Genomic DNA, 22795 nt, shown 5'->3' on the forward strand with positions numbered 1-22795 from the left:
ACATAGGGAAGAATGTCAGCCTCTTATTGACTCCAAAAAACAAAAACAGAAACAGAAACCCACATTCTCACCTGTGCCATGTAACTCCCTTTCATGAGGGTGTGAAATCACATCACTTTTAGTTGGCTTCTTTATATTTAGAACATGTGATCTATGTGCAGACAATGTAGTGATATGAACAGATTAACTCATACATCATGTGCCTCTGCTAAGAAGATTCACTTTGCCCTTAAATACATGAACCTTTACCACACAGTGAAATGTAATCATATGACTTTATAGTTTGTTTCCAGTGGTTCTTATTAATGATAAAGTGGATTGATGTTTATGCTGAAAATCTTCAGTTCATAGGACTGGTTTGATGGGAACTCTAATAGGAAAGGCTTTCATGTGGCAGGCAGGCATCTGTTAAACAAGCCATTAGGAACCTTTAACACATCTCTGAAAGAGTCATTATCTTCATTTTATAGAGGAGAAAGCTAAGACAATGAGAGGCAGGTCTTTTTCTAAAGGGTGCACTTGGATGTGGCTCCCAGGTTATTTCAAAGCTCCGGTGACTGACAAGTCTACATTTCTCCACACTGCCTACACTCTTATCAAAACAATGTAGATGAAACATGAAGCCAGGCTCTGTGTTGCCTATGGCAAAGGCTTCCAATGTCGTGGGCTTGTTCACTCCTTCCTAGTGCCCATACTTTCAATGGTGATTGTCTATCCTTGTGGCTAAGAAAACTGGTATCAATAAAATAGACTGATCTTTCAACACACATTCTAAAGATACTCTAAGACACTCTAAGAAGCCTAAAATAACCCTATGTGTATACCAAGCCTGAGCAACTTGGATGCATCCATTACAATATTTTTCATTTACAAGTACATAAAATCAAACACAATGATATGCACAATGGAAAGCCCCCAAGCTCACTGAATTAACTTTAGCTTATTAATTTGGAATTGAAATGGTAAACTAAGGCTGATGCTCTTTCTTATTTTAAAAAGAAAAAGTGAGTACATACTATGTTTGTCCTGAGTCTGGGTTACCTCACTCAAGATGGTATTTTCTAGATCTATCCATTTGCTTGCAAATTTCATGATATCTTTTTTTTTTTTTTTTTTTTTTACTGCTGAGTAGTACTCCATTGTATATATGTGCCATATTTTCTTTGTCCATTCTTCAGTTGAGGGGCATCTAGGTAGTTTCCAGGTTCTTGCTATTATGAATAATGCTGATATAAACATAGTTGAACATGTGTCCTTGTGGTAAGATTGAGCATTCCTTGGGTATATGCCCAAGAGTGGTATAACTGGGTCTTGAGGAAGACTTATTCCCAATTTTCTGAGAAACTGCCATACTGATTTCCAGAGTGGCTGCACAAGTATGCATTCCCACCAACAGTGGAGGAGTGTTCCCCTTGATCCACATCCTCTCCAACATAAGCTGTCTTCAGTGTTTTTGATCTTAGCCATTCTGACAGGTGTAAGATGGTATCTCAGAGTTGTTTTGATTTGCATTTCCCTGATGACTAAGTATGTTGAACAATTCCTTAAATGTCTTTCAGACATTTGAGATTCTTTTATCGAGAATTCTCTGTTAAGCTCTGTAGCCCATTTTTTAATTGGATTGTTCAGTATTTTGATGTACTCACTCATAAGTGGATACTAAATGGGAGGGAAGGGATGGCCAGACTGCAACCCACAACTCCAGAGAGGCTAGCTAACAGGAAAAGACCCTAGGAGGGGCACATGGATGATCCTGTGAAGGAGAAGTGGATGAGATCTACATGAGTGGACTGTGTGTGTGTGTGTGTGGGGTGGAGGCAGAGGGCAAGGAGTGGGGGATGAGAACATAGGGAAATGGGAGGGTCAAGCTGGAACAGGGACAGAGTGGGAGGGCAGGGAGGAAGATACCATGATAGATGAGGACAGCATGGAAATAGGAAGAGGCAGGGTACTGGGGAGGCTCTCAGGAATCCGCAAGGTTAACCCCACCTTGGTCTGCTAGCAGTGGTCCAGAGGGTGCCTGGACCAGTCTATTCTGGTGTCCAGCCTAGCAAATAACCTAGCTGTCATCATAGAACCTTTGTCCAGTGACAGATGGAAGCAGATACAGAGATCCACGGCCAGACACCAGACTGAGCTCCAGGAATCCAATTGATGAGAGAGAGGAGAAATAATGTAGGCAAAGGACATCGAGATCACGATGGGAGGATGTGCGGAGATGACCGGCCACACTAGTGAAAGCCCATGAACTGTAGACTGGTGGCTGTGAAGCCCCCATGGGACTGGACTAGGCCCTCTGGATATGGAAGACTGGTTGTTTGGCTTGAACTATTTGGGGGGCACCCAGGTAGGGAGATCGGGATCTGTCCCTGGTCTATGAGCAGGCTTCTGGAATCCGGTGCCTGTGGTGTGACACCTTGCACGGCCTTGGTGCAGTGGGAAGGGTCTTGGACCTGCCTAGGCTCAGTGTGCTGGGCTCTGCTGACTCCCCATGGGAGACCTTGATTTGGGGAATGTGGGGATGTGGGATAGCTTGGGAAGGAGGGCTGGGGGTAGAAGGAAAGGAGGTGGGAGGAGGGAGGGGGGAATCTGTGGATAGCATGTAGTGAGTAGAAAATTTCTTAATAAAGAAAAATGAAAAAAAAAGTAAGTTTGACATGTGGACCAATGGAATCGAATTGAAGACCCTGACATTAACCCGCACACCTATGAACATATAATTTTTGACAAAGAAGCCAAAAATGTACAATGGAAAAAAGAAAGCATCTTCAACAAATGGTGCTGGCATAACTGGATGTCAATGTGTAGAAGGCGGCAAATAGATCCATATCTGTCACTGTGCACAAAACTTAAGTCCAAGTGGATCAAAGACCTCAACATAAATCCAGTTACTGTGAACTTGATAGAAGAGAAAGTAGGAAGTACTCTTGAATGCATTGGTACTGGAGATCACTTTCTAAATATAACACCAGTAGCACAGACACTGAAAGAAACAATCAATCAATGGGACCTGTTGAAACTGAGAAGCTTTTGTAGAGCAAAGGACATGGTCAACAAGACAAAGCGACAGCCTACAGAATGGGAAAAGGTCTTCATCAACCCCACATCTGACAGAGGGCTGATATCCAGAATATATAAAGAACTCAAGAAATTAGACATCAAAATGTCCAACAGTCCAATTAAGAAATGGGCTATAGAACTAAACAGAGAATTCTCCACAGAGGAAGTTGAAATGGCTGAAAGACATTTAAGGAATTGCTCAACATCCCTAATTATCCAGGAAATACAAATCAAAATGACTCTGAGATACCACCTTACACCTGTCAGAATGGCTAAGATCAAAAACACAGAAGACAGCTTAAGCTGGAGAGGATGTGGAGCAAGGGGAACTCTCCTCCACTGCTGGTGGGAATGTAAGCTTGTATAGCCACTTTGGAAATCAATATGGTGCTTCCTTAGAAAATTGGGAATCAATCTCCCCCAAGACCCAGCTGTAGCACTCTTGGGCATATACCCAAGGAATGCTCAATCATACCACAAGGGCATTTGCTCAGCTATGTTCATATCAGCATTGTTTGTAATAGCCAGAACCTGGAAACAACCTAGATGCCATTCAACTGAAGAATGGATAAAGAAAATATGGTACATATACACAATGGAGTACTACTCAGCAGAGAAAAACAATGACAGAGGTTTGCAGGCAAATGGATGAATCTAGAAAAAAATCATCCTGAGTAAGATAACCCAGACTCAGAAGGACAAACATGGTATGTACTCACTCATAGGAGGATACTAGATGTAAAACAAAAATGACTAGACTGCTACACAACTCCAGGGAGGCTACCTAGAAAACGGGACCCTAGGAAAGACACAGGGATCACCCAATGACAGAGAAATGGATGAGATTTACATGAACAACCTGGACGACAGTGGGAGTAATGAAGGGCAAGATTTGAGGGAAAGAAAGCTTAGGGGAGAAGGAGATACCGGCTGGATCAAGAACAGAAAGGGAGAATGAGGAATAACAGACCATGATAAATGAAGACCACATGAGAACAGGAATAGGTAGAGTGCTCGAGAGGTCCCCAGAAATCCACAATGATATATCCTCTGTAGACTGCTGGCAGTGGTCGAGGGAGGGCCTGATCTGACCTAGTCTGGTGATCAGATGACTAAACACCCTAGCAGTCGTCTTGGAACTCTCATCCAATAACTGATGGAAGTGGATGCAGAGATCCTCCGCCAGCCCCAGGTAGAGCTCCAGGTGTCCAACTGTCGAGAAGGAGGAGGGATTGCAAGAGCATGAATTGTTGAATCCAAGATTGCAAAAAGCACAGGGACAAATAGCCAAACGAATGGAAGCACATGAATTATGAAGCAACGGCTGTGGAGCCCCCAGCTGGATCAGGCCCTCTGGATAAGTGAGACAACTGAATAGCTTGATCTGTTTGGGAGGCCCCCAGGCTGTGGGACCGGAACCTGTCCTTGGTGCATGAGCTGGCTGTTTGGAACCTGGGGCTTACACAGGGACACATGCTCAGCTTGGAAGGAGGGGACGGGACCTGCCTGTACTGAATCCACCAGGTTTAAATGAGTCCCCAGGGATGTCTTGGTTCTGGAGGACATGGGAATGGAGAAAGGGGCTGGGGAGAAGGTGGGGGCGGGAGCGGGAGACGGGAGGACAGGGGAACTCATGGCTGATGTATAAAATTAAAACATAATAATAATAATAATAATTAAAAAAAGAAGAAAAAAAGGAAATCTTTGGAAAAACATAATTAATTACTCTACCTTAATGAACACAGGTAAAAATGTGATTTTGTTTTAAAAAGCTAATTCATTTAGCCAAAGAAATATAGACCTGTACAGTATCAATAAAGTGATAGAAAAAGTCCTCCCTAATTTTTTGTGTTTGTTTGCTTTCCAAGACAGGGTCTTATTGTGTAATCCAGGTTGGCTTTGGCCTCAAGATCCTCCTGAGGCCCCTGAAAGCTAAGACTATTGAAGACGCATATGTAAGAATGCTCCATGAGTGTGACACCTCTTCTCCGATGCCCCTCAAGCCTGTAGACCTCAGGCTTCACCACCCTGGCTTCAGGTTTTCATCTTTTTATTTCATAAACATGCTTAAGAACTTTTCATTTCTGGTTCATTATTCTGAAGGCTCTCTGTGTGCAGCCTGAACTGGTCTCGAACTTGTGATCCGGCTGCCTCTGCTTCTAGAGCTCTGGGTACACAGCCATGTGGCATCATAGCTGGCTCATAGGCTTATCACCTGTAAAGGACATTGCATATGGCTAATTTTGTATCTGAATGTTAGCATAGTACACATTCAAAACTAACTCATGGTTGACATGGTTTTCACTCTGCAACTGGGTCTCAAGAAAGATCTCTATTGTGAATCAGAAACAGTCACATCCAACAACAACAAAAAAATGCTAAAGGAATACAGGATTAAGATAGGTCATGATGTCAGAACCTGGAGTGATGCTGTGAAAACAGATAAAGTATCCTGCAAGAATGCACTGGCAGCATGTTCTCATAGGAGCACAGAACTGCAAGACTACACGTGCATCACTCACTGCACACTGGAGTTTCAACTGTCTACTTATTTATGTGGCAACGCTATTTCAGAATGAATATTTATGATAAAGATGATGTAATTTTATGGTGAAAATAGTTTTTATTGCAATCAGTGAAATATGGTATGCATATACACATATATACGCATATGTCTCAGTCTGAGGAAGAACACAAGATGCATAGAATATCAGTATAGTGTTTCTTTGTGTGTGTGTGTGTGTGTGTGTGTGTGTGTATGACAGAGAGAGAGAGAGAGAGAGAGAGAGAGAGAGAGACAGACAGACAGACAGACAGACAGACAGACAGAACGAACCCAGAGGTTGATGCCAAGCATCTTTTTTAATCACTTTCCACTTTATTTTCCGAGGCAGGGTCTCTCACTGAACCCAGAGCTTCCAATCTTGCTAGTGCAACTACTCAGCTACCCCAGGGATCCCCCATCTCTGCCTCATGTGCTAGGTTATAGGAGGACCACCAAGTCCACCCAGCTTTGAGGTGAGTGCTGGGGATCTGAACTCCAGCTCTCAAGCCCAGCAAGTGCTTTACCCACCGAGCAGCCCCCAGCCCCTGTGTATAGTGTTTCTTAAGGTTGATGAGTATCAGATTGAATTTAATAATATAAATATAGGTAGTGCCTTAGAGATGAAAGACTTATCACATTAACAATCTATTAGCAAAGTAACTAAACAGAGAAAGACCAGTCAACAGGGACGGACAAAGTACACATGCAGCCACCACAGTAACACATTCGTGATAAAATCCTTCTTGTTTATACATACTTCTTTTTAATATTTGGATTTACGTCCAATATTAAGTGGAATATTGGAAGGACATGTGTTGCTCTGACCAAGCACTATTTATGTTTTCTCCTGCTCTTTGTACATCTTGGAACAAGCCAAAAACGCTCTATTACACAGAGAGTTACTGGCATGGATGTGGCGTCTATTGTGTACTCCACCAGCGTACTTACTCTGCTTCACACAAAAATTCTTCCCTGTTTCCCTACAGACATTTTTTATCGTACTTGGCCAGACTTGTTACTCTTTATTATCCAGAGAAAAATACCAGAATTATTGGAGTCTGCCATAGGAACCAAACTGCATTGTTACCTGAAAAAAAAAAAAAAAAAACCTCAAAAAAGCCACGCTCTCTCATAAATTTACTGCAAGATAAATCCAACCAACCCCCTAGGTATCTCTTGGATCAGACACATGCTATAAAGTGTCTACTTATCATATTGTAGCAATGCTCTGTTATTGCTCTAGGCATAAAATAAAAACAGCCGTGCTATTACATTTGATCTGTGTCCATGGGATGGTCGTGTTAGTGGGTGGCTGCAGTTCTGTGTTGGAGAATGAGAACTCAAACTCCACAAAGTTGAGCTACGTTCACGGTTCACAACGAATCAAGTCAGAGCTCACTTCCTCTGTCACTTTCATGAGAGAAGAGTGTTCTTAATGAGGCAACAACTCATAAAACAAATGCCATGAAAACAGAGGAGAAGACAAAAACAGACCGTTTGCTTCAGGAACGACAGTCTAAAGCAGATGTGTGGACCCACCTAAGTTCTTGTTCCCCTTCCGCGCCAGCCGGGACAAGAACACAATACAACTGAAAGGTCAAAGTCCAACCACAGTCATTTTTCTTAGCTAAACCAAGGGCACTGGTAAGGATGACTTCCTTCTTCCTAACCCTTCTCAAGGTGACCTTTCACTAGGGATAACAGGATCTCATTCAAAATCCACCCTGTTCTAGTCCCAAACTCAAAATTCCCTTAACCAGCACCACATGTCACCAACCATGGAGCACTCACCACCTCCAGTAGCTCCACAAATGGCCATATCCATCAGCACCATCATTTTGTTGCTATGAATAGATTTTCGGTTCATCTTCTCCCATTGGGCTGTAGATAGCTCAAGGACAAATGCTCCTGTTGTAACCTAGAGAAGCTCAGACGGTGCCTGCTTACTAAAAACCAGTTCAATGAAAAGAACTGTGTCTTATGCCAGAAACGAATCCCAAGTATAAATATTTAAGATAGACTATAGGCATAAAAAGCCAACTGTGATTCTAATAAAGATCATATTTGTCTCCTCTACTTGGGATTATAAGTTGAAACCCACCACACACTCATAAATTTGATTGTGACGTTTGTTTTTAGAGTATCTCTACAGACGCTTCCAGAGCAGACCCTACAAGGTTTCAAGCACAGTTCCACAAAAGCAGTGGGGATGCTAGCGTACACGGTCGGCTCTGAATGTGAGCTTTCTAGTCTGCTTTATGTGCCACTGCCATCATTCTGTGGGAAAACGCCGATACTCTTACAAACGCTGTTTAGTCAAAGCACCTCTGCACAGCAGGCTGCAGGCAACGTGTACGATTCAGCCCAAAGGAGGACCAAATAGTACTTAGTGCTCACGTTGTAAATGGGAAATATACAGAGATTTATTGTTAGTTTCTTCCCGATGCCAAATAACCAGACAGAACAAGTCACAGATTGTCTGAATATCCACAAGATGAATTTTGCCCTCATGTTGGCTTAAGCCACAAAAAGGCTTTCGTGGCTTTTGAGCATCACAGCTCTGCTCCTCCCACAAGCCCATATACATCATTTAACTTTATTACTTCACTTTCAAAAGAGACCAAGTTTTACGAAAGATGAAATACATTGAATAGGACAATGTGCTAAGTGCCCCAGCATTTGGTCTAACACTTTTTAAGAAATATTTTTAAACATAGGAATGAATCTAACAGACCCATCACTGAGGTCTCAGCGACTAAAATGTGGCCCAGGAATAACACGCTTACCCAAAGAAGAGAAAATCAAGTATTTCTTTCTGATCAAGTCTCACAGTTCTCAGATGCCGTAGTTTTGAATGGCACCGACTTCCTTTATTCTGATGTCTTCAACACAGGGTCTAAGATTACTACACCCTAGCACTACTGAAAGAAAACACTGTTTCTCCCCAGTGACCCTGACCTAACAGTCCCTAGGGTCGGGTTGTCGTTCTCCATGGCTTTGACAACAGGGGTAAAAGAAGTTCGATACTCTCTCATTCCATCCTCCCACACATGTCAAGGACGTCAAGGAAATATGCCTTCAGCATGCACCCATGAAAAAGAACAGTTAACTCACAACAAGGTACAATTTCCAAAGCATACATCCATTACCCACGTGATTCTGTCAGATGGTCAGCTGCTACATAATCTAACTTAACATCAGTTCAAATACCCAGGCTCCAAATCAGCAGGAAGCTAAGACTAGAACACTTCATGCTTATTTTAAAAAGATTTCAGATAATATACATCAGAATGGCTTTTTACTCAGACCATACGTAGTAGCAGCTGCCAGGAGCAGATCTCAGTCTTTGCTAGACTAGTTCCCCTCAGATGGGGAAACTGAGGCAGAATGTTGGGCATGCTCACAGAGACTCCTTTCTTCTCTTTTTCGCCCTCTGTTGCTGAGGTGAGCACTTCCTCTCCACCAAAAACTCCTGCCATGGTATGCTGCTGTCTCTCAGAGGCCCAAAGCCATACAATCACTTGAAATTAATTTACATTTCAGATGCAGCATGCAGCAGAAGGTCATTGTACATAGTGTTTTGGGGTGCCTTGCTATAATCTGTAATCTGGGGGCAGCTGTGAGGTTCTCTACCTGTGATACTATCTTGGTAATGAAGACTGGGAACCAAAATGAACCTTTTATCTCTGTTAGCTAACTCTTGAAAGTATTTGGCTTTGCTGACAGAGGCTAACATGATATCCTTCTGCTGGTTCATCCTCTCCTAAGGTAAGTCCAACGTGGTGTACTCTGCCATGGAGTACTGTGTAATGGATGCACACGCTCCTTCTGCTTGTACATCCTGAAGGAGCCTAAGGGTTGGCTATTTCTTTTCCACCACCATCAACCATCTTCAAGACCTCCACACCTTGACTTTCTTCATTCTTCTGTGGCTTACATTCATGACACACTCAACTACCTACTGTCCCTCAGCCTGGCAAAGAGGGCTTTATGGTCAGCACTTAGAGGAGAATAAAAACAGCAAAGTTTCTTCTTCCTCTGTTTGTCCCCATGGGAAAGACCAAGGCTACAGCAGCAAGATCACTCCACGGCGTACCTGGAAGGAAGGAAGCCAGGAAGGACACCGCCATACTGTTCCCCTTTCACCATAGCGCATGGCTCCTGGGGCCGAGGAGGAGAGGTGATGGGAATGGAGGGATGCATGCTAGGAGGGAGGAGAAACAGCAGGGACAATGGGCCAGAAGATGGAGGCTAAGAGGTCTTAAGTAGCTTCCTTTCAGGACCAAAGGATCCAGCCATGACCTCTGGGTGTTAGATGGACTGGAATCTGGAGTGTTATGAGCACTGGTGGGAAACAGCTGGGGCTACAAAAAGGTAGGCCTTACTAAGAAAGGAAAATTTGAAATTCCTTTGAAGTTTGCAATTTTGTGTTTCTGAACAATGCAAATAATTTCAGTATCTGCCAGGTTAGTGATCAACTCCAGTGCCATTTGGTGTGAGAAAACCATATCCCTTCCTCCAGATCACCCACCATCAGTCTCAATGAACATGTAACAGACTTACAAAGGATCTTTCCTTACTAAAGTGGCTGATTCCTCACTCTTCCATTTATTCTCACTCCCCAAATCATCATCCGAAGTTTACAATGTAAGAATTAACAAGAGACACTATGCTCCTCTACCCCCAAAGTTTTGCAAAACCATTGGCTTCAATCCTGGAAACTGACATAGCTCTCACCACATTTTAAAAGACACAAGATAAGGGAGGGGGTTGGAGGAACATAAGATCATGGTGGGTCATGTCCGTGAAGGCTGGACAAGACACTGGCTAGAATGCTAATGTGAGTCAAACCAACCCCTGTAGAAATGACCTGCCCGAACCTCACATTGTACAGTATGGGGGATGGAAGCCAATGCTAGGAGGTGCCCTACTCCTGAGTCACATACTCACCCCACATATGTGTAAATGGTTTGAAACCTCCTGGAGCTCTGCTATTGTGACTTATTTCATGGTGGACTAACTGCTATAGGGAGCTTACACCATGGCTACTGCCTCAAAATGAACTTAAGAACATCATTGACAAATATTCAAATTTTCATTAACAGACATTCAAATATTCATTGACAAATATTCAAATTTTCATTAATGACCATTCAAATATTCATTGACAAATACATAAATATCTAGTGCTCTTGACCCATCTTGTGCAACAGTGCATTTGCTAACCTGTCTCCAACAGAGGCTCCACAAGCACACCGGTCCACTCCTGAGGTCTGTCTCCAAAGCATCACCACAAGATAGAAACACAGCCGGACACTTTGCTTTAGAGACTAAGCAAGGTATTCTAGACGTAGGGAATTTTAACTTGAAAACTTCAACTACAATAAACTTCCAATTTAAGTTCTCAGTGTTTTCCTTATTTGCTCAGGATTACGCACAAAACACACACTTACCAACCAGGATAACAAGCCTGTACTTCTCATGAGCCTGACGCCGGTACGGTGTCACTTCTTCGTATGTGGGCACGTCCGCCGTGTCATACTGGTCACTCTTCTTGCACTCATACATAGACTTGTTTGTTTTCTTATCTTTTCTGCTAAGACGGAAACTTCTTCTAAAACCAGCTACAAGTTAAAAAAAAATAGACATATATGTTTAGAAACTGTTCAGTGTATTTTAAATTAGAATTTAAAATCCCCCCAAGCCAAATATTAATCTCCTTCCGTATCAGCTCCACAATAGAAGATAAAATTCAAGTATCCTACAAGTGTGCAAAAGTGTGTATTTGGCTGTACAAAGAATATTGAGGGCTGGTGAGCCTGTCTGCCGAACCAAGTCCCATGCCTAGAACCTGCAGAGTAACATGAGAGAACTGGATCGCTCAGTTGCCCTCTGACCTCGACAGGCAGGCTACGGCACATGCACATCCACACATATCCACACACACATGAAATAAACAAAAGATAATACAAATTCAAAGTATAAAGTAATAAATTAGATAAGTAGGATACTTTTAGAGTTTTTCTACAAGGTACAAAAATGAAACAGCAATGTATGTATGAATCTTGGAGACTCTATAGGAAGTGAACAATGATTCATTCCTCTGGGTCTGGGAAAGGAAAGGGAAAAAGAGAAGCAATGCTAAGTAACAGCAGTAAAGGCCGGGGGTGGAGCTCGGCTGGATGAGTACTTGCCTGGCATGCAGGATGCCCTGGTTGGATGCCCAACACGGAACTGCACGAAATGGGCTCTGTGCTACACATGTGTGATTCCAGCACTTAGGAGGTAGAGGCAGGAGGGCCAGAAGTTCAGGGCCATCTTTGGCTACATAGAGAGTTTGAGGCCAGCCTGGGCTACATGAAACCAAGTCTCAAAAAAAAAAAAGAAAAAAAACAACCACTGAGTAAAGGTGGAGTTAACTGACACACCTTGTGGAGTCAAGTTACTAAAAGGAAAATCAGTAAATACTTTTGCAGTGGACAGTGAACTTATATTTTAATGAGAAAAATTTAAATCAGCAAAGAATGCATGGATTAATAAAAGTTATTCTGTGACTTTCGAAAGCTAACTCTGGTTTTGAGACAACCCCAGGTTATTTGGGAGGAAAGGGTACTTACAAAGGGCTTTATACAAGGACGTCTCACCATAGCTCCCTCAGAGGTAAAGAAGCGTGAACGGGACCAGTCCTGAAATCCACTGGTGTCTCATAGAAAGAGTGAAATTTAAGCTGAGGCAGAGGGCAGCATGCCACCCCGGCCCCAGTAGGGGAAACCATATGAATTCTAAAGCCACATGGGAGAGAATCCAGCATTCTGTGAGGGACTCAAGGGAAAAGCTGCATGTGACCCTCGGCTCTATTCCCAGGACACTGAAGAATTGCCAAGAACCTGGTCCTCCAAGCATCCATTCCCCAGCCCCACCTTCCCAACAGCATGCCACAGGGAACCAAATGCTTACCATGTACCTGGTGTTAGCACAGTGGGCTTGAGTCTCCACCTAAGCTGGCAGAATCTACTTATCTGTGTCCCCAACTGTCCTAAGTGACAAGGTTTGTGATTGGTTATTCTGGCTAAAAGAGGTGGGATGCTGGTGTCTCAGAGTTTGAACTGCAGTTTCCCACCATCTCAATCCCTTCGCAGTTCTTTCTGGTATGGAAGTCACTATAAATTTTGAGTACAAGCATCAGCCAACACAAATGAACTCCCAAGGCTAAAACTGGAGAAAATTCCAACCTGCATATTGTAATTAAACCCTGACTTCTGAGGAACTGCTTACCTAGCTGCGTCTTGACACCTCATTGATGATGTTTTTTGTTTTTGTTTTTTCAACTCCCACTATAAACAGGAAAGTGAGCCGGGGAGGGTAAGGGAGGAGGCGATCAGATTTCTAAAGTGAGTCTATGAAGAAGATAGGGACTGTGCTCCACAGGATGAGTGGCGGCACCTGCTCTGCCGTGCTTCACATAGAACAGGCTCTAAAGAATTTGCCAGATTTAATTTTAAAAGATGGCAGTGCCAACTACAGACCCACTCACACTGTTTTACCTTTGCATATTTCAACCAAGAAAGCAGGCTGTGTGGGGACTTTATACCAGACCTGAAGTTGGGTGGGACTCTGTCCAGGATGGGTCTTAGGGCTGGTAAAAACACCTGAGAGTACAGGCCAGTGACTGGTACCCTGGTTTTTCAGCCACACCCTCAGCTTTTCAGAAGCCATGTCCTGGAATAGCCTTGCCCTGGAAACTCCCTTTTAAAAACACAAAACAGTGGTCAGGCAGCAAAGTGGCCAGGTAGCCACAGAGTTCTAGAAAGCAGATGGCCACAGAGTTCTAGAGAGCAAGTGGCCACGGAGTTCTAGAAAGCAGGTAATCATGGAGTTCTGGAAAGCAAGTGGCCATGGAGTTCTGAAGAGCAGGTAGTCACAGTGTTCTGGAGAGCAGGAGATCCGAAAAGGCTGGAATTGGAAAGTGAGGGACATAGACTGAAGAGCTGCTCTGCCATACCAGCTGTGTATCTCTGCAGTTCCAGGAATCTTCTGTAAGGCTCATTTTCTGAAGTTTAAACACAGACAATGGCTGCATCTCCCTCCCAGGATGGTGAAGGATAGGCTACTCACAGACTTGGCCCACAGCAAAGACTTCTGCATGTCTCTTACAGATCCATACTGGCTTGTGTGTCTCTCAGTATCTGACTGGGCCGTTAGGGCAGGCATGTGGAGTCCCACAGCACAGACTCTCTCAAAAAGGAGAAAAGTACATCTGGAAGCTCATTAATCAATTTTAAATGGGCTCTTATAAAAGAGAGACAAATAGTAAAATGAAAGCCAGATTTAAATATGTGAATTGGGGCTGGGGTGTCACTGTGTAGTATAGCATGTGGCTTTTCTGAGGCCTTGGATTCCCTATCTCCAGCACTACAATTCATAAACAATTATTTTAAATGCCGTATTGACTAGTCATTTTGAAGAAACACAATAGAAAGGCTTAGTATGTACTATTCTTTTTTTTTTTTAAACATTCTTTTCTAGGAATACATGTAGTTTTTGTTACCAAACTTAATTTTTAAGAGCATCCTTCCCTCCGGTCTTAGAATTTATTTTACTTACTTCTCCACATCATAAAGGTATATGTATATTTACACAGCCACTTTATGTACATATACTCATATGCATATACATACCTACACACATTTGTTAACGTATACATGCAAAGAAAACAGCAAGAAAAAGTCTCAGCTCAGAATCAACAGTTAGCAAGCTGCGAAATCTAACTTTGTTATTGTAATCCTTTTATAGACAAAAACCCCAAACCGAACCAACACACACTCAGATACACACACACACACACACACACACACACACACACACACACACACTCACTCAGATTATTTTCCTAAAATCTGACCCTCCACAGCTTGCAATTTCTCACTCCAGTTGGAAATAAACAGCATGCCTATCCGTGCCCCATGCCTGAATATACAGGAAAACCACATATCAAGGAAAGGGGGTTGGTAAAGAACTTCTTGACTTTGGATTTTTCTTGGTTCTCTTATTAAAATGAGCTAACTGCAAGGGAGCAGGGGTTCCTCTCAGATGATTGTGGGTAAGGAGGCATTTCATCAGCTAGCGGTCAGTGCTGCTGCTCAGCAGGGCAGCTCTGGCAGCCCAGGGAGAGGAACTCTGTCAAGGAATTCAGGGTAAGGGAACAGTTTCCCACGAAATGTATTTTCCTTATAGTTCATATTTTTGTAATTTATAACAGGCTCAACATTTTTATGGACAGGTTTGTTTCCAGGGCAGCTTATCCACAGCTGCTAGAAATCTGTCTCTTTGAAAGGAACAACGGGTTTTATTACAATAGGAAAGTGACCTCAGAGGAAGGAGCAGCTGCAAGAGAGAGAGAGAGAGAGAGAGAGAGAGAGAGAGAGAGAGAGAGAGAGAGAGAGAGAGAGAGAGAGAGACAAGGCTTATCTAAGACTCTGCAGGAGTGACAATTCACAGTAACCTGCCAAAGTATCATCTCACTCTACAGTCTGCTGAAAGACAGTCACTACAAGGAAGGGGTGACTATAGAGGAAGCTGCTTGTTCTCCGAAACAGCTACTCCATATCCCGGTCCAGCTGTATGTGTCGCCAATGACTTCAGGAGGCTGTGCGGCCGGAGACGCGGCTCTTCTTGCCTGGGATGCCGCTGATGGGCTAATACCAAGGCCTATTGGCAGCTGCTGATTTAACGGTCCTCTCACCACAGCTTCCATCACTTCCTCCAGTCCTTCAGTGATGTGGCCAGTGGAAAGCTGGACATCACTGTTCTTTAAGGTGGCGGTGGGATGGACATTTTCACATCGCCGCTCTTTACGGCTCTCATTTCTCTGTCGTTGATGGTGAGTGCCCACTGATCAAGCCCCGAGTCAGCCCTTCATCATCATCCACACATGTAACTGTCAGCAAGCCGATGAACCCTCTGCCCAGAGGTGTTCACCCTAATGTTGAACTGATTTTAAAGAAATCCTAAATCGTTTGTGTGCTGGGATCTGTGACTTTGCTTTTGATTTCTCCCCGTTTTAAGGACTCTCTGCTCTTTTTACGTCTGATAAATATTCTCCTACATTCTTCTGAATTTTGAGAAGTGGGAGTCATGGCTTTATACTTCATTGGTTTTTTTTTTTTTTTTTTTTTAAATCCCATCTGGAATCACTCAGATTAATCATGACATCAAGCCCGTGAAGTGTGGCTATAACTTTCCACTTTTCTAAATAATTAACCAATGGTTCTACAATCACCCTGAAGGAGAAGGATCCCTACACAACTTCATGTTGAGACAAACATGCAGAGGCTTCACCCTGTTTCGGTCATGACAGAAAAAAGGGGGTTCTTGATCTGAGCTGAACTCGTTCACCAGTTAGTGCCGGCACCAAAACACACTCAGTGGAGGGTTACTGAGAACTTACCAGGTGACAGGCACTGCTCAAAGCACCCCATGCGGGTTGATTTGTTCAGTCTCCTCAGCAACTCTGGGAGGGGAGTTGAGTGTGAACTGCCCTTCCCCTTCCAAAAAGAGATAGGCAAAGCCTGCCTTAAGTATGCCACAATGAAAGGAGGTCACAGATCAAGGGAGAAATGCCACCCTGCTTTCAGCTGTGGGACAGGGACAGGGACAACCCCTGCTACAATTTCACAGAAAGAAACTATCAAAGGAAAGCATCAGTTTAACTTAGAGATTAAAAGGTTTTTCCTAATAGGTTTTTTCTTTTTCTTTTCAAATTAAGTAAGCATTTATGTCCCTTTTTATTCAAAGTAAGTTGTAAAGTAGAAAAATATAAGACTGTGTCACTGGCCTCAAGAAATTACTCATCTACCTAGGACACAAAAGGCTATTCTCACATGCTTATAGTTTACAATAACTTTATAAGTTTTGTAAGTTTTCACAACACGGGATCTTGACTGTAACTTGGGATTCTTTCAAAGACTTAGAATGTCTGATTTGACTCTTACCATTTTTATACAAAAATAATAAACTCAGTTTAATAATAATAATAATTTGGTCATTTTCAAAACTTGCATCACACTACATCCTTATAACACAGTAGCCAAGAGTATCAAATGTAAAGCTTGTGCGTGGAATTTAAGAAACATTTGTTACTAAAATAAACTTTAACATTGTAGGAAACGGCACATCTCTCTACTCCACAACTCCGCACACTGATATTAATTTTAGCAATAAAAATAATCTAGAAAAGGAACAGATACATAGAAATATGGAAATGGTTAAATGGTGAAATAACCCCCCAGAGAAATAGGGTTGAAATCATTAAAATTATACAGAATACTGCAACATAGAAGCAATATAATAATTAGGAGAACTAGACAGGTTATAATAATTGCACTTAACATGATGAGCTTTGTTTTTGTTGCTATAAAAAGTGTTACGAATACAGAAACATAGAAGAAAAGACTTTAAAGAAAAACAATGGTTGCTGTGGGCAGAGAGGACTCTGGCAACTACTTTATTATTCAAACTCACTACTCTGTGTGACTTGACAATTTGATAGGAAAACAAAACAGTTTATAATATGACCACACAAATGAAATCGGATCTAAGCAAAAATAATTGTGTGTGTGTGTGTGTGTGTGTGTGTGTGTGACAAAACACACAATGTACACTCCCTATCTCAGAAGCAGGCTCCAGGCTCCTGTATTCTGAAGTGATTACACAAAGCACCAAATTCCTATATAAATAGCTAATAAATACAAATACAAAACAAACAATGAAAGTGAAACCAATGGAATGCTATAAAAGCATAATAGAGCACAAGAAATCAAGATCAAGAGGACAGAGAACCAGAAACAAAGGTGAAGACAAAAGGAAACACATTGTTTCAAAAGCTCAAAATGGAATAAAACAGCTAAGGAATTTATTACAAAATCAGAAGTCACCATATTCTTTTGCTTTCATAAGTAAATTCAATGAAAAGTAAATGTTTTAATTTTTATGATTTTTTTTTAAAATTTAGAATTGTGTCCTTTAGGATGACATGTCATTAAAATACTAACTTCATAATGAACTCAGAAGTCCTTCAGGCTGAGCAAATCCCACTGACACTGTCAGAGTCACACGTGGACACTAGGGATATGTACCTTGACTTTCTGTCTACTCAAAGAAAATAAATATCCCGCCATCATGTCATCACCTGTGATGTGTCCAATAGGACAGTTTCAATACCTAATGTCAACTGTTTTACATAAGCAGTCCCCAGCTGATAACATCAGACGCTATGCATTGCTAATGTTTAAACAAGCTTTTCAGAAGATTACATTTCACAGATGTTCCATGTACAAAAAGAGAAATCTTAGCGAAATCTTCTTGAATCCCAGCAGTGTAAATATGTCACGGGTACCTCAAAACTCAAAGACTTCTAGAAGAACCCATCTCAACTCCTAATGTATGAAAAAAGTATTGTGATGCAGACACAGTCAAAATGAAATGCTCAATTTTTCCTGAAAGGAGCCTAAAACTAAGTGTTTTACAGCTTTTATCTCCATTTTAAATATACTGAAATACAGGTCCCATTTTTATATACTGGGAGTACTGCCAAAAACACCATAGGAAAGAAAAATTTTTTCTGCATCTTAAAAACCAGAACAATTTAACCATGCAAATATTTACCTAGTATCTAAATTATAAGAAAGAGTAAATTTTACTCTAAAGGAGTGTTTAAAGAAGATTTTTAAATCCCCGTGGGGACACTAACAAAAGCTAAGCAGCTGCAAGTTATCCCACAACGTCAGGTTCTTGACAAGCATGCAGTGTGCATGTCCTCAGAACCATTTCCGACCTTAAGGCTGGTAGGTACCCTTAGCAAATCGGCGAAGGCGTGACTACCCGTCAGAGAGGCCACTTCCAATCGTAGCACTGATAAGAAGAAGCCCACCCACATGGTCACATGACTTTAGTAACTGGCCAATTAAATACTATTCCAGAGATGATGGACAACAGCCAAGCACATCTTAGAGTGACAAGTAGCAAGCTTGGTGGGTGGAGGTTTGAACTGCACAGAAAAGTCCGGGTAGAGGAGTGTGGAGATCCACGAGATTTAAAACGCCCGCATTCGTGAGCCCTGCAGCATCTCCAAGTGCAGGGAAAATCAACAGAGAAAGAACAATGGCTTGATTACAGTAAGTTCCACATACTGTGAGTTTCATTGCACAGGGGCAGGAGGAGAGGTTTCCTGCACAAATTAGGAGAGAGCCCACCCCCAGCATGGTACAGGTTCAGAGCTGCTTTTGTAGTGAGCTGCGTTCAAATCCACAATGGTCCTTGAACCATCCAGCTCATTTGAAAATAAAACAGAAACGCAAAGTCCCCGTTACAACCAGAGGCTAAACTAAGATATGAAGTGCGATTTCTAAGGGAAAAATAACTCCTACTTTAAGATTTCCCAATCCCCCTAACACCCAAAATTTATTGTTCAAATAAACAACTTAAGTACACCAAAACATCACCCCACACACACACAATACAGAAACTGTATGAGAATTTAACTTTTTGCCAAGCAGCTAATAAAGAAATGAGTTCTTACTTATACTTTCAAAATTATGACAAAATACAGTATGCACATATAAAACTGCAGCTCCAGACAGAGGAAAAAATTGGATTTGAAACTTTAGTTTTTTGTTTTTTTTTTCTTAAGTTTGAGACTATCCTTACAACCTAAAATTCCCCAAGCAGGGATAGTTTCTGTCAGGAAACAAATATTTCCAAGCAAGAGTCCAGACTCGCTGAGATTCTGCAGAGTTCTTTCCTGTTCAAGAATGAACCTGTATTGCTTTGTGGGGAGGAAATGCTTTTAAATATCCTCTTCACAAATTCTATCTCATGGAAAACATCACGGTGGTGTATTTAAACACTGCAGTACTACCCTGCCTAGCAATCTTAATAAGTGAGTAGACCACTGGACTAAATGGGAATTTTCACTCAACGTATAAAATCAGCTGTGTTCTTAAACACAAGGAAACCATGGGAAGAAATAAGAACCAGCCTTAAGAAAAGCACATAGACACAGAGAGATAAACAACAACTTTTTAAAAAAAGTAATTATCATGGAGTTCTGGTTTTATTATTTAACTTTAGGCTAAATACTTTGGTTAAATAGAATGGGCAGTCCAGGTCCCAAAACTGATCTTGTTTTAAAAGAATGCAGTGTGTGCTCCAGCAAAGGCAGAAGTACCGAAATTTCAATTCTGCAGGAAATTGTTTGCAGCAAAGACTTAGAACACACATGCTTGATGCACAGCACCTCCTGAACTGATTAGAACAAGATTCCTATAATGAATTAGCCAGAGGAAAATATCCAATGATTCACACCAATGTTAGAAAACGGCTTCCTCCTGATTATTTTGGGCTAAGGCAAGAAAAGAAACAGGTTTTTATAAAACTCTTCTGCTGGGGACAAGCACAAAAGCCCGAACACACCAGCTTCCACATGGCTCACCAGAGTGAATGAATTTTTCAAACCTTTAGTTCTAGTCATTTGTGTAAATATGTAGCAAACACACATGTACAACACGTACCAACCAACGATAATCTCTATATGTTACTCATATACACATGTAGGATACATACACATATACACCATGTATCTATCAAAGGCAATCTTTAATGTGGGCAGCTCCTGACTTACAGGGATTCCACTTTAAAATGTGTTACAATTTCTCTTTGCTGTGTTTGATTTATCTTCATATAATTATAAAATTTTACAGACTACAAACAGCTTACATTGATCGTCCATCTAGCATCTTCCTGCTTTCCAATAAAATAGCCAAATCTTTTTCACTGATGACAATGCAGAACTTGAAGAAACTAGTTCCATGCCAGTCAGAATCATATCACACAGTAAATCCAACCAGTGAAGCCTCGGTCAATAAAGGTTTAAGGCACAAGCTGTAGGGTGGCACACACCTGTAATCCCAGCACTCAAAAGATGGAAGCCAGAAGATACAAGAGGGTGACAGCTCCCCTGGAGCTGGAGTTATAAGTGACTGTGAGCCACCCGGTAGGGAGCTGGGAACCAAAGCTGTGTTTTCTCCAAAAGCTGGACACACTCTTAACTGCTAAGACATCTTTCCAGTCTGTTCTCAGAAAGTGAATCTAGGTTTAAGATTAGGGGGCTACCCATACTCTGCTTTGTTGTTGCTTTTCATGTACTTCAAAGAAAGTGAAAACAGCCAAATGTCTCTCCCAGGTTGTGTCAATACATGATGCCATGACCTGATGTTGGAATCAAAGATGCTGGTCCAGGGATATCCTTTCTGCAAGTTAGAAAATGTCTGTTTTTCCTTCTCTGGACACGAAAGTGGATGGATGACAGAGGGGAACGGTCCTAAAACAAGCCACAACTTCAGCTACTCTACTAATTAATCTTCGGAAAAGGTCAGACAGAAAGACCAAATTCCTAGGTGTTTTTCCAGAGATGTCTCAGAGCCAGATAAATGTGTGATCTGGCAAGGATGAACACGAACCTATCCCGTACAAGCCAAAGCTCTTCCAAACAAGTTAACTACAGTGTGTCTGGGGAAGTAGCAGTGTGTGCTGGGACAGGCTTATCACAGAATGTTGTGATCCCTTAGAGGGACATTCAAAATGACTGAAATGCTAAGAACCAGTTCCACCCAGCTAACTCGGGCCATTTGGATTATTTCTCTTAGAGAAACAGCAGACATGGAAAATAGGTCAACACTCCAAAGGGGATTATTCTCTTCAAAGCAACAATTACCGCAGACAGATCCAAAGTATTAGAAAAGCCAAGTGGTGTAACTTATAACTATAACCCCAGTACTCAGGAAGCTAAGGCAGAAGGATCATGAATCTGAGATAGCCTGGATAAATAGCACAACACTGCCTCAAAAACAAACAAACAAACAAACAAACAAACAAATAAATAAATAAATAAATAAATAAATAAATAAATAAAGCAAGCAAGCCCAAAACAAGGTGCTGGAGAGACGGCTCAGCGGTTAAGAGCACTGGCTGCTTTTTTAGAGGACCATCCTTCAGTTTCCAGCACCCACATGGCAGCTCACAACCACCTGTAACTCCAGTTCCAAGGGATCTGTTGCCCTCTTCTGGCCTCTGAGGGCACTGCATGCATGTGGTACACAGGCGTACCTGCAGGCAGAACTCACACACGCATAAAATAAAGGCTAAAAAAAATTCTTAAGCCCCAAATGAAAACTATATATACACATCACAGAAGGCAACCATCTCCCCCACCCCAGACTGCTCAGCTATCTGGCCAAGATTATTGTGAAAATTCCTCTTGGTACAAAATAATAACACTCAAAGTATCTGTCCTGGGAGTAGTAAAGCAGATCACTATGTGGGTGAGCTGTCTCTAATAAGGTGAAGGCCTTGACAAAATGAAGACTAAGAGCATTGTCTGTAGACTGTCCAAGAGTCCCTGAGTCGTGCTGATGACCTTCCCTTCCAGTCTTTGTTTATACATTTGCATTGTGAGGTGCTCTTGGGCTCTGGCAAGGGCACTCCATCACAGCTCACACTGTTCTCACCCCTCCTCCTGATTCTTGGCAGAATAATTTCCTTCCTCCTTGAACCTTGACTTCCACGGGTCTCTCCTGGTTTCCATCCTGCTTGCCTTGGGGCGCTCCTCTCCTCAGGACCACCACTTGGTCTCTGGCTGCCTCATCTAGCTTCATCGTTTTAATCGACTCTGATAGTCACAGCTTCCAGACTGATGGCCTCGACACCTGTTCCTCCCATATTTGTCTCACTGCCAATTCCACATGGATGTCTTCACCACAATGTTCCCCAAACAGAAGAGTCGGGCAGATCACTCCTCCAATCTTGCCTATCTCAGTGAACATTCAATCCCATTCCTGTAGTTAAAATGACCCAAACCATATACTCATACCCAGCTCTCCTATGTGTCCAGAATCTGGTCTTCCTTCTACCTCCAGTGGAATATCTTTGTTCAACGCACATCATTTCTTACCTGAATTACTACACTGTTTCTCTGCTTCTGCCCTGTCCCCTTCCAGATCCTTACCCTGTCAGCCAATGTGACCCATAAAATGAGGGTCAGGTCATGGTACTGCCTTGCTCAGGACCTGTCAGTGATTTCCTGCCTTCTGTAAAGTAACAGCTAAGTGCTTCCTACATGTATCATGTCTTGTTGCA

At 42.1% G+C, this 22795-nt stretch overlaps 1 protein-coding gene across 4 annotated transcripts in view; it reads right to left on the reverse strand.

Annotated features, from left to right (window-relative positions):
- Positions 1–22795, reverse strand: part of Mpp7 (membrane palmitoylated protein 7) — a 217419-nt gene that overhangs the window by 17750 nt on the left and 176874 nt on the right. For all 4 annotated transcript variants that reach the window (XM_036188122.1, XM_036188121.1, XM_036188120.1 and 1 more), the window contains one exon: positions 11059–11229. In XM_036188122.1, the coding sequence (XP_036044015.1) occupies positions 11059–11229 (171 nt within the window). The remainder of the gene's footprint in view (positions 1–11058; positions 11230–22795) is intronic.

Source organism: Onychomys torridus, chromosome 5 (genome assembly GCF_903995425.1).
Source record: "Onychomys torridus chromosome 5, mOncTor1.1, whole genome shotgun sequence".
NCBI classification, from domain to species: Eukaryota; Metazoa; Chordata; class Mammalia; order Rodentia; family Cricetidae; genus Onychomys; species Onychomys torridus.